Genomic DNA, 12,297 nt, shown 5'->3' on the forward strand with positions numbered 1-12,297 from the left:
CAAATACATTGCTCATTACTATGCTGCCATTAAGAACTTGACCGGTCATTTATTAGACTGTCTAAAAGTGGAAGCAGGTAACTTAGCAAAGAGATGAAACAAGAAAGAACTGCTGTGAAATAAAGTATGGAATCCCATCACGACCTCCTCCCTCAAACTGAAGCCAAAGCCTTACACCCACGGCAGGATATTTTACTAAAATACTCTTTTCTCTTCATCTTTCTTTACTCTCATTTCAAGCTAGTGGTCAAGCCTCATTTTCCCACAGTTTGAGAATTTGGGGCAGGCATGGAGTGGATGGGTGGGAGGTTGGGAGGTCACTTTGTCCTCACCTTTGTAAAGCCCTAAGGTCTCTGAGGGGAGGTGTTTGCACAGGGGGTGAGGGGAGGGAGAGGAAAGCCTTGAGGAGGTGAGGAGGGTGGAGCCCAAGACCCCAGAAAGAGCACTGAGTTCCATGAGCAGCAGAGACCTGAGTCTTGCCTGCAGACAAGGCCTCCGGGAGCACTGCAGGCCGGACTCGAGGCCTAGGGGCTCCCAGCATCACCCAAGGTGTACAGGCCCCACACACAGTGTAGGGGTCTTTCCTGACACCACACCACTGGCACCACTATCATCAGGGACCTGCCGGTACTTTGACCTGGGACCTGTGAAGACCCAGGTGGCTGGAGAGAGGTGGTGGTGGGGAGGATCTAGGATGACTAAGATAGAATTTCCTACTGGAAGCAGGAGGGGTTGGAGTCTAAAATATGCCAATTGAGAAAAAAAAGAATGACACTCCCCACACTCAAGTGCGGGGTTAGTATTCAAAACAGCGACATCAGTTTTAGCTTTAAATGATGATTTTTTAATCTCCGGTGGAGGCCTGGGGCGGGAATGGTACTTAAGAAGGCAACAGCCCTTTCTGTGCAGCTCAGGAAGTGGGGAGATGATGAGCCGGAGCTGCTGGTAGGTTCTGCCGCTGCACTAGGTTGGAAGTATGTACTCCATCTCACCGGGGTTGAGGTACAGATAAATCAGAAGGCAGCTCCAGAAGCCAAGGGTGAAAACGGTGCCCAGACCTGGTGCGAGAGCTTTTTGCTAGATGGGGAGAAAGGCAGGGTCCTAAGGAAGGTCAGGCCAGCCACGGGTGGTGCACCCTCCCCACCATGGGAGCCTCTGGGCAGCAGCCTCAAGGTTGGGTGACACAAGTCACCCTTCCTGGTGCCACGGCTTCTATGATGGAGTGGTTGTGTGGGTGGCAGCGTCTGCCGACAATCCCTACTCCCTGCACAACCACAAGAGGGGTTTGATGTGAGTACAGCTGGAGCACACTCCCTTTGGGACAATGAGACACCCGACTGAGATAAGGCACATCTTGCATGGATCTACCTACCCCTGATTGTAGTTGTTCTTTAGGGCACACAACAAACATTTCTCCTGCAGAGGACAGAAAGGGCACAAGAAAGATCATTTTTCTCTGGCCCAAAATGGCCAACCTGCTGGGTCCCTCATCAGACCTTGCTATGGGAAGGACAGAATGATACAGTGGCACATGGGAGCACACACATCAGGGTCCAGTCCTGCATGGCCGTGACTTAGACTGAGGCCTGCAAGGCAAGTTGTGTAGGGGAGGGCTCCAGACTTGGTGGGGGGGGCACCCACGGGCATTAGAGGGGTGGTGCTAGTGCTTTCTCAGCAAGCACTCTGGGGGAGTCCGCTTTGGTAGGGACGCACTTACACAGCAGGTCCTACATGGATGATGGGGATCCAGTGGGTCTTTCTTTGGTTTTTGTGATGCCAATGTTTTCTTGGGAAGAGCAGAGGGTGCTCCATCAGCTCCATCCATTTTCTTGAGCCTGAGCTGTGGGTCTGTGTTACTCTTTCCCATCAGCCCAAGTTCCTGCAGTTCCTCCTTTGGTCCTTTTCTAAGGGGACTGGGGGGGCCAAGGAGGGGCAGAGAGTTGGGGAGACAATTTCCAATGTGACAAGGAGATAACCAGTACAAGAGAGGCTGTGGAAGCCTTGACTATGAGCCAGTGGGGCAGTAGGAGCCAAGATGACTCCTGGAAGAGTCTGTGCATCCTCGGAACACAGGGAGGGCAGTCAGCAGAGTCAAGCGAGGAGATTCTTTAGGGATAAGGAGAGATGGGTGCAGGTTACACTTACAGCTTGTTATTCTTCTGTATGTTGATTAAAACATCCATCTTCTCATCCATATCTTTCTGCATTTCCTTTAAAAGAAAATTCAAAACTAGAGTCTCCATTTTGAAGGGCTTTTGAAATCCCTGTCTCCCACCTCTCTCTGCATTTTGCTTCCTCAAGATTGCTCACTAGCCTTGGGTGAGGTGGCCGATGGGGTGGCCTGTGCTACTCCTCCCTGTCCCCTCCCGACTCTGTGAAAAGACAGAAGCACAGGCAGAGTCATTAGGAGACTTTTCCAAAGTCTCCAAGTGAGTCACAGCCGCTGAACTGCATTAACTGATCTCACAGTTTGGATGAAACCGGTATCTACCTGGGTTCGATGCCTATAAAATGATAGAACCATGAAAACAAATCGTGGGACCCCAAAGATACTTCACTATTTTGAGCCCCTGCCATGCACCCAGATCCTATGTATTTGTGTCTGCTTCATCAACACAAAATACGACTAACAGCAGCTAATATGACACATCACATTTATTTTCTACTAAGAGCAGAAAGAATGATACTCTTGGCAAAGTTTAGATCTATAAAATTTGACCTGGGAAAATTGGATAGTAATAGAGGACATGAAAACATTTCTACAACGGCAGAAGCTTTAATTGACAGTATTTCTTATGAACAAAGAACAGGTTTGAGTTGATCATCATAAAATACACATGAAAATAATTTGCTCCAATGAAAAGAATTTTAATAAAAAATAAAAAATTTAATAACAGTTGGATTGATTTACTATGGAAAATTGATCAGAGAATTATGCTGTCTGGATAGAAATTATCTCAGAAAACACCCTCTGAAAAAGCATTTTTAAATGTTAGTTATTTTGAATAAAATATTTGTTTTTATAAATAGAGTCAAATATCCTTGAAGTGCATTCCCCATAGGCCCAAAACATCAGAGTCCAAACGTTCTATGTTCTTACACGTCTCACCAACGCTTCAAACTCATCATGCTCCGAACTGACCTCTTTTCCCTTCTGAGTTAGTTCTGTCTCCCCACTATCCTTGTCATTGTCACCGCTTGCTTCTAATCACCCAGATTAAAACTTTGGCCTCATCACAGTGGCTTACCTCCAGAGACTTCATTCTCTATATCAAATCAGTCACCAGGAACTATTATTTTTCCTTCAATGTGTCTTTCAGATTTACCCATTGCCTATTCCTATACCTGGTCCAGCTCTCCTCACCTTGAGCTGGGACATTGTTCCTGTCTGGTGTTCTTGCTGCCAGACATTTGCACCTACTACCCCGTCCCCCACCCAGGCCCACCTTGCAAACACCTGCAGGCCTAAGCTGCCGGAAATGCTGCTCCCAGCATGTTCTTTGATGGAGAATCTCCAGAGGCTTCTTGCTGCTTATAACACCAAGTCCCAGCTTGCCTGTGTGTCTTTAAAGCCTTCCTTATCCACTGCCTTTGTGCCCAGACAATTTTCTTTCTCCCAGTTTCCCCAAATGGTTGCATTTCATGACTGATCCCCCCACTGACCCTAAGCCGGTTCCTCCTGCTTCCTGCTGTGCTCAAGCTGTTCCCCTGCCTGAAATAGCCCCTTTTGTGCCTTGCCCTACTCACCAACAAAACCTTGTGTTTGCATTTTAAAATGGAAATAATTAATGCATGCCCTTTGTAAAAAACTTGGGCAATACAGAGTGACATCAACAAAATGAAATTTCTCAATGGGAAATACTTGCTATTAATCCCTTTGGTATCTCTCTCTCCAGTCTTTTTTCTATATATTTACTAACCTAATTTTTTTTAACCTAGGTGAGATCAGCCTGTATGTATTATTTGTATCTTGCTTTATTAGTTCTTGTTATAAACATTCTTTCTAAATATTATCTTGAATAGCTCCTAATTTTCATTATATGAATATACCATAATTTATTTGGCTATTTCCCTACTGTTGAAAATTGCCGGTTTCCAAATTTGCGTTACTGTAAATAATCCTGTTATGAACATCTTTTTATATATACTCATCTGGTATTTCTCATAGGTTAAATTCTGAGAATTGAAATTGATAAATTAAGAGGGTCATTATTTTATGTGTAATAATGTTTCAGTTCTGTACAGTTTTATAAAAATGTTCCAGTTTTGTACTTTGGTCAGCAGTGTTAAGAACATTCCGGTCTATTCTCTAATTGTCATAAGTTAAAATTTTACGTATTTGAATGCAAAAATTATTTATTGCTTATTTGCAAGTATTTGACTATTCATGAGGCAAAACTTTTTTCATGTGTTTGCTTTTTAGTTCTGTTCTCCTCTGTGGATTGATTGTGCTTTTTCGTATTTTCATATTTGGTTCTTATTGATTTAGGTGAGTTTATATGTTATGGATAAAAACCATTTGTCTATGCTTATCATATTTTTAGAAAATTGCTTTCCACAGACTTTTGTTTTTTTAGTCTGCATGTGGTGCTTTCTGCCATGATTATTTTTAAAAGTCTCATATAGGTAAATAGATCAGTATTTCCTTCCATTGTATTTATATTTAGAACATCCAGTTAAATTGTTACTTTAAATTTCCTCTTACTAGTTTATATTATTTAAATCCTTTTTATAGACTATTTCAGTGTATAGTGTTAACTCGATTATTTTACTTCAACAGTCAAGCAATGTTCTTAATATTATTACATAATCCTCTCCACACTGACATCAAAAAGTCACCTTTATCATATTTTAAATGTTATAAAGCTGTGGTTCTCAGCCTTGAGTGTACATTAGAATGGCCTGGTAAGCTTTAAAAACCACTAGTGCCTGCAGCTCATCCCCGGAGGTTCTGATTTTATTGTTGCAGGGCACATCCTGGGTATGGGGGGTGGTCAAAGCTCCCCCAGGAAGTTCTAATGTACAGTCAAGGTCAATAACTGCTACTGAAGGGTTTAGGACTTGGTTCTTACCCAGGGCCACGAATTAGCATAACTTATGGTTTTGAGCAAGTCTATCCCACCCTGGAGATTTTTACTCAGTTCTGGGCTAGGTAAACGGATTTTTAAAATCCTCTCAAATAATTCTTTGTACATCCCTGGCAGAGGGTGTTACAGGGTTATCTATTTTATTCGTCTGGGCTGTGTCACCCTGATTTGGTAATTGTGTTTGTATCATGAATTGTAATATTTGATAAGGTGAGCATCCCCTTACAACTCTTGAAAATGTGTAGATAGTTGCTTTTACCTATTTAGGCTTCTACATCAGTAGCTTTCAAACTATCACGTGCCTGGGGAACTTGTCGAAAATACAAGGGCTCAAGACCCGCATGAAAATGAGTCTGGGCTCTATCTTCTTTATTAGAGTTTCAGGTGAGCCACTGGTCTAGAATCTAAATTATCCTCCTAATGATTTGGGGGTTTTTTGGAGTTTAAAAAGAATCTTATTACGTTTTGGGCTTTTCATTAGATTTGCATTAAGCAAAGGCAAGCAAGCCTTCAAGCTTCAACTTAAGACTAATTTTCTAAGGACTTTCCTGGTTATTCCAGCCCACATTGATTGCCCATGTCTCTAAACGTCTAATTAACTAGCAGCCAATTATTTAGCTGGCAGTTCTTTCTTGCAATGGAGTTTGGTTCTGCTACCAGATTATAAGCACCTGGAGGGCAGGGGCTGGCATCTTGTCCACAGTTTCCAACACAGTACTGGCCCCTGGAAGGTACTCAGTAATGCTTACCTTCATAATTTCCACGAATTCATGAAGCTTGTCAAAATCCCTGTCCATTATAGTCTTTATCTAGTGAAAATGAAAGGCACAGCTGGATAATTGTGTGTTTATCAGAACACGTTATTAAAGTCAATTGTGGTGTCTTTGAGGGCATTTAAGCATAAGACAGTGGCTGCTCCTGTGGCATGACTAACAATGGCCTTTTGGAGCCACTTTTTTCCCAAGGAGTCTATGAAGGGACCGGGCTGCATGTGCCATCAGGTCACTCCATCACCAGGCTTGCATGTAGAGCTCAGACCACAACTTCAGTTACCCCTTCTTGCTGGGTTGAGCCCTTTCCCTGAGTTTGCTGCAGGTGGCTGTAGCACAGAAACAAGAAGAGTTTCTGTTTCACTCAGAAACACTCAGGGGGAATGAATGAGGAGGATGGAATTGGACCCTGATGACCCCAAATTCCAAGTTTGCCCCTCTCATTCAGCTTTATCACTAAGGTTACCTCAGCCCAACCTTATCAATGAGATGCCTCCCAGAGTCCCGAGTCTCTCAAAAATTGAATTTAGGCATCAAACAAGTAAGAAATAAATATCCTAAACTGTCCAGCACTTAGCACTCAAGAGATTAGGGCAGAGTTGGTTGAATTTTTTTTTCCATGCAATTCCTCATTTCCTCCACTGTTAAGAACTGTATTTTTCTTGAAACTATAATTTCCTTGGTGGTGGGGGTAGGGGAGAGCAGGGGTTGGGCACACCACAAAGGGACTCTACCTAACAAAATCGAATATTTTGACCTGGTTGTTTGTACCCGCACATTAACCTGAAATAAATTTACTTCAAAAAAAAAAAAAAATAGGGTGGCGCCTGTGGCTCAAGGAGTAGGGTGCCGGTCCCATATGCCGGAGGTGGCAGGTTCAAACCTAGCCCCGGCCAAAAAAAAAAAAAAAAAATAATAATAATAATAAATATGGGGCAGTGCCTGTGACTCAGTGAGTAGGGTGCCGGACCCATATACCAGAGGTGGCGGGTTCAAACCTGGCCCCAGCCAAAAACTGCAATAAATAAATAAATAAATAAATAAAATAAAAAATACAAAGAAAGCTTATAAAGAAAAAAAAAAACTATAGTTCCCCCCCATGTTATAGAAGGCCTCATCTTGTTACCTGTTTTATCTCCTCCATTTTTTCCTGGAGCTCTTCCCTCACCTCCCTAAGTTCATTCTGAGAAAGAAAATGGGGAGGAGGAGGAGTAAGAAACTTATCTTGGGTGGAAGACGGGAAACCATCCCCAGAGGAAAGGAAAGATCCTGGGGCAGATTCAAAAGAGGAAAGAGTGAGACTTCCACCAGGGAGGAGAGAAAGGCTGCTGTGAAGACAGTGGGAGGGGGGACCCCCGGGCAACGTGTGCCCCCTACCCCTGAAAAGGCCACACTGTCCCTTCCTGGACATTCTGAAGTTAATCACAATGGAGCATCAGTAAAACCTAAATTAAGGGTAACTCCTTTTTTTGTTGTTGAGACAGACTCTCAGTATGTCACCCTTGCTAGAGTGCTCTGGCGTCACAGCTCATAGCTCATAGCTATTTTTTAGTTGCAGTTGTCATTGTTGTTTAGCAGGCCCGCTAGCCTCGGTGTATGTGGTGGGCGCCCTACCCACTGAGCTATGGGAACCACCAATTCAGAGTAATTCTACAAAATAAATATTCCAGGGTGGCGCCTGTGGCTCAGTCGGTGAGGTGCCAGCCCCATACACCAAGGGTGGCGGGTTCAAACCCGGCCCCGGCCAAACTGCAACCAAAAAATAGCCGGGCGTTGTGGTGGGCGCCTGTAGTCCCAGCTACTCGGGAGGCTGAGGCAAGAGAATCGCTTAAGCCCAGGAGTTGGAGGTTGCTGTGAGCTGTGTGAGGCCACGGCACTCTACCGAGGGCCATAAAGTAAGACTCTGTCTCTACAAAAAAAAAAATAATAATAATAAATATTCCAAATTAAGGGTCATTCTACCAAAACAACATTGATGTCCCAAAAGACAAAAGGTTGAAGAACTGCTTCAAATTGAAGGAGAGTAAAGAGACATGGCAATTAGGGGCACTGTGTGATCCTAGATTCTCTCCTGGATCAAAAAAGGGTTTTATTTTGTTTTGAAATACATTAGTGAGACAGTTGATGAAATTAGAATAATTTCAGGCCACAGATTGGTACTGTATCTATATTCATTTCCTGATTTTGGTAATCATACTGTGGATGTGTAAGAGAATTTTCTTGTTTCTAGGAAATAAGCAAGATCTGGGGGCAGCTTACTCCAAACTGACTGAGAATCTCTCTAAGCTGTCCGGGTCCCTGCACTCACCTTTAGTTCCCGAGTCACTCCTGTTTTGGTGGGCAGCCCTTCTTGTTTAACTCCTTTGTAGGTACATGTCTGTTGATTAAAAAGAAGCGCAGAATGTTGGGAATTGTAGGTGTGGGGTGGAATGGCAGAGGCAGGGGAGCTCACCCCGAGTTTCTGCTCCTCCCGTAGGGCCAGGGCAGAGGGGAAAGCTGGCGGCCACGCCGGTCAGAAGGTTCCTCCATCCTTCTCCTTCCTTCTTGGTTCATCTCCTTCTACTCCCTTCCTGGCCTGCTGGGCCTCAGCCCTGTCTGTCCTTGACGAGCCACCAAGCTCATTCCCACTTCGGCCCTCTGTGTGAGCTCCTTCCTCTGACTAGAAAGTTCCCCCTCCATTTTTGGGTGGCCAGAGTCTCGTTCTTCACCTGCCAGCTCAAAGGAAGAGGCCTTTCCTGACCACCCCCAGCGGCCACCCAGTAACGTCTCTCCCTCTTAATTTCCTGCAGAGCAGATAACACTATGGATTTGTTGTTGTTGTTGTTATTGTTCATACTACTATGTTACTACTGTGAAGTTCTATGGCAGCAAAGAGTTCCTCTCTCTGTGCATCCCCCAGCACCTGGGACAGGTCTTGGCTGCCAGAAATAGCGATTGACCCCTGACTCCAGATCACCTCCCCACGGATCTCAGGCCTGGCTGGTGTCATGGCCTCAAAAACGCTTCTTAATTTGGTCGGCTCTGGCTTCAATTCCAAGCAAATTGCCTTGTAGGTCTTGCTCTGCAGAAAGAGGAGGCTGGGATTCAGCCTGTCAGGAGTCAGGGTTGGGGGAGGATAACATCTGGCCCTGGCAAGGGGAGCCCCTCACCCGCCCCATCCCGACCTGCCTGTCCTACTGAGCTAGTGCCCAGGCCCACAGCCCCCGACCCCGGCACGCAGTTCTGATTCCTGACAACTCCAATCTTGCTATGGCATCCTCTTCTCAGGAACATATGCCCACTCTGCCCGTCCAGCAGGCAGCCCTCTCGCTGCCAGAGGGGACTGCGTGGAGAAAGTGCTTTCAGAGAACTGGAAGCAGCAGTAGCGTCCAGGGCCTGGGTTTGGGGGACAGACAGACTCAAGTCCTACTCTCAGCTGACCTCGTTACCAGCTCTGTCAGTTTGAAAGTTAATTAGTCTCTCTGAGCCACCATTTCCTCATCTGTAAAATGGGATGATTACATTTATCCAATAAGATTATTTGAGCCTTAGACCTTGGGCCACGGAAGTGTGAGTAGCAGGGACGGGGACTGCAGTGCTCCTTGTCCCCGCAGAGTCGGCAGAGGCCTTGTTCCTTCTCACAGCCAGACCACGGATCAACCTCACACCCACTCCAGGTTGAAAGGCCACTTTATGCTCCGAACAGAGAAAGAAAAGCCCAAGATTCAATGGCGCATTCTCCGAGCCACTCCGCCCCCACCCCCAGCTCATTCAGTAGGCGCTGAGAGGCGCCAGCAAGGTTTCTCCTTTACCAGGTTTGTTTTCTTCAGTTCTGCCCTCTTGGCCGACATGATGGAAGAGGCCAGAGTGTTCTTCAACTTCCCAACCTCCCCACAACAGCCCCTGGGCCAGGCCACTGTCCTATGCAACTTACAGGCCAAGGTTAGGGTAAGATGACCACCTCTGTGTGTGTGGAACAGCTGAGGTCACAATGCCCGGACCCACATGCTGGCCCAGAGTGTCGGCACAGCTTCAGGCCGGGGGTGCTTCAGCCGCTGAGACGAGGAGCTCGGGCCAGGTTCCAACGTAGCCAGTCTCCCTCCTGCAGGGAGGGGACAGGGGCTGTCCTGGAAAGTCCACACCAGTGAGGACCCTGGGCTGTGATGGCTGAAGCACAAGGCATGGGTCAGGAGAGGCGATAGCTCCTGGTGCAGCAGGGCTGAGCGCTGGACTAGGAGGAACGTCTGCCTTGGCAGCGGGCTTCTCTCTCAGCCCGCACTCTATTTCCTGGGCTACGCACTCCTGACATAAACAGATTCTCCCTCGGGCATGAGGCTGCCTTGGAGTGGGGTGCCCTGAAGTGTCTCTGGCTCAATGGGCATGTGTGTCCCAACCCAGGGTTCTCTGTCCTGTGTTTTGGGGGGAGAAGGTCCATAGTCTCGGCAGGATAATTCCTGATGCTCTGGCCTCCTGCTGCCTTGTCCCCCCACAACCCTAATCTCTTCTCGTGGTTCTTCTATTATCTTGGAAGAGAGTTGGGGCAAGAAGCAATATGTGAACAGTGCTAAAGGTCAGGAGCCTTTGCAGAGGAAAAAAGAATACTAAAGGTTATTCTAAGCACAGCCATAATTTGTGGTTAAAGCTGAAGAATCAAAGGAACAGCATCCCATGGGGCAAAAATCATTTCAAATCCAGGTTGGTGAGCCTGGTTTCTCTTTTATCCCTGGGTATTCCATTTCCTTCTTCCCTGTCATTTCAAATACTAGTTTACTAGTTGCCACAGAAAAGGCCAACTTGGACGTTCTGAGGACAGACAGCACTTAAGTACAGAAACTGATGGCAACTGCGTGTGAATGATGTGCTGCACCTGCTGTTCCCTAGCAGCTCACCCTCCGGTTTCAGGCACCTGTGTGGGCTTGTCCTCCCCAGAGGCCACTGAAACTTCCTCTGCAGCCTCTTGCCCACAGCATTTCTGATGCATTTCCCAGGTGGCAGTTTCCCAGTCCCCAAGCTGATGACAGCCATGGATCTAATTCTATCGCAACCAAAGGAGAATGTGTCTGTCACTATGTTCGGCTGAATAGGAGCAGGAATAGGGGCGGTGTTGAGCTTCCCAGCCCCCACACTCCCCACTTGCAAGTGAAGGGGTGGGGCTTTAAGTTTCCTTTCAACACCCAGCTCAGTCCTCCCAGATCTGCGGGCTGCATGGTGTAAAGACCTTTGACAGCGCTGAAGGAACTACAGTGAAAATGACCAACTTCATCTCAACCTTTATCAGCCCTGCGAAATGGACACCATCTCCTTCCTCCTGCTTAGGCTGAGAGCCCCAAGGACCCGCAAACTTCCCTTTGTGCAGTTTAGCAGTTGCTAAGAGAGCCACCTCTTGGAGAGCATAGCATGTGAGCTCACTGGTCTATAAATTAGGAAAGTGGGTCTAAAAGAAATCAAGGCCTCATTGTGAAACAGCATTATGAATTAAAAAAAATTACACACAGGCGTTGTTTGTAGCTCAAGTGGCTAGGGTGTCAGCCACATACACTGGAGGTGGCAGGTTCGAGCCCAGCCCAGGCCTGCCAAACAGCAATGAGAACTACAGCCAAAAAATAGCTGAGCATTGTGGCAGGTACCTGTAGGCCCAGCTACTTGGGAGGCTGAGGCAGGAGAATTGCTTAAGCCCAAAGAGTTTGAAGTTGCTGTGAGCTGTGACGCTACAGCACTCTACAGAGGGCAACATAGTGAGAGTCTGTCTCAAAAAAAAAAAAAATCACACACATATATGGGATTATCCTTTGCAGAGAAATTTAACAACAGACCCCCAGCTCTGGGCTTGTGCCTTCTCACAGCATTTGCTGTTCCTGTTCTCAAATTTGATCTCTCGTTGTTGTCATCAATACACTCTAGAAGGGCTGGGGAAAAGCTTTTAGTGAATCTGAATAATGAGTCTCCCATGCTTTCCTTCCCTGAGAACGTTCTGTGAATGCCTGAGGTAGTTTGCATCATCACTTCTATGTCAGATATTGCTAAGTCGTGATCGTGTCCTGTGTGAGCCATGGGACACTCTTACCTGAAGAATGCCAGGGACGTCTTTCCTAATCCCTGTTCACGGCAAAGCCCATTCGTACCCAGAGCAGGAGCAGGGCAAGGAGCATAAGGCCAACTGAGGGTCCATCAGACTCTGGGGGAAGAGGAGTATTCAGAACAGAAAGAAAGAAGAAACCACCTCTGTTTTGTTGAAATTGATGTCATTGAGGTCCTGGTTTGTTCAGTTTCATTATGATAACCTGTGGGGAGGCTGGTGGAGGAAGTTAAAAATTGGCCTCAGGCCTCTGAGTTTGGCTTTTGTGATTCCTGGTCCAGCCTCCTAAGAAGGCCAGGGGCAGCTGCTAGCCCCGAGGGGAGGTGTCCCAGAGTGCAGGAAGAGAATGTGGGCGCAGTCAGGAGCCTATTTAATCACCAGGATC

General features: G+C 46.4%; 1 protein-coding gene across 1 annotated transcript; it reads right to left on the reverse strand.

Annotated features, from left to right (window-relative positions):
* Window positions 1-371: 371 nt before the first annotated feature.
* On the reverse strand, window positions 372-9,687 carry TEX35 (testis expressed 35). Its single transcript, XM_053606842.1, has 9 exons — window positions 9,649-9,687; window positions 8,760-8,918; window positions 8,166-8,234; window positions 6,984-7,040; window positions 5,837-5,896; window positions 2,146-2,210; window positions 1,718-1,913; window positions 1,373-1,416; window positions 372-1,077 (listed from the first exon to the last, which is right to left on the reverse strand). Exons 1-9 carry the CDS (start codon window positions 9,685-9,687, stop codon window positions 1,014-1,016), a joined length of 753 nt encoding a protein of 250 aa, XP_053462817.1. The 3' UTR covers window positions 372-1,013.
* Window positions 9,688-12,297: the final 2,610 nt, after the last annotated feature.

The sequence above is a fragment of the Nycticebus coucang genome, chromosome 10 (assembly GCF_027406575.1).
Source record: "Nycticebus coucang isolate mNycCou1 chromosome 10, mNycCou1.pri, whole genome shotgun sequence".
NCBI lineage: Eukaryota > Metazoa > Chordata > Mammalia > Primates > Lorisidae > Nycticebus > Nycticebus coucang.

Coding starts and splice junctions, on each gene's coding strand:
- TEX35 (XM_053606842.1), bottom strand. CDS start 9,687: ATGTCGGCCAAGAGGGCAGAACTGAAGAAAACAAACCTG. Junction 2,211..5,836: donor AATTCGTGGAAATTATGAAG/GTAAGCATTACT, acceptor TTTCTTTTAAAG/GAAATGCAGAAAGATATGGA. Junction 1,078..1,372: donor AAGAACAACTACAATCAGGG/GTAGGTAGATCC, acceptor CTCCCCATCTAG/CAAAAAGCTCTCGCACCAGG.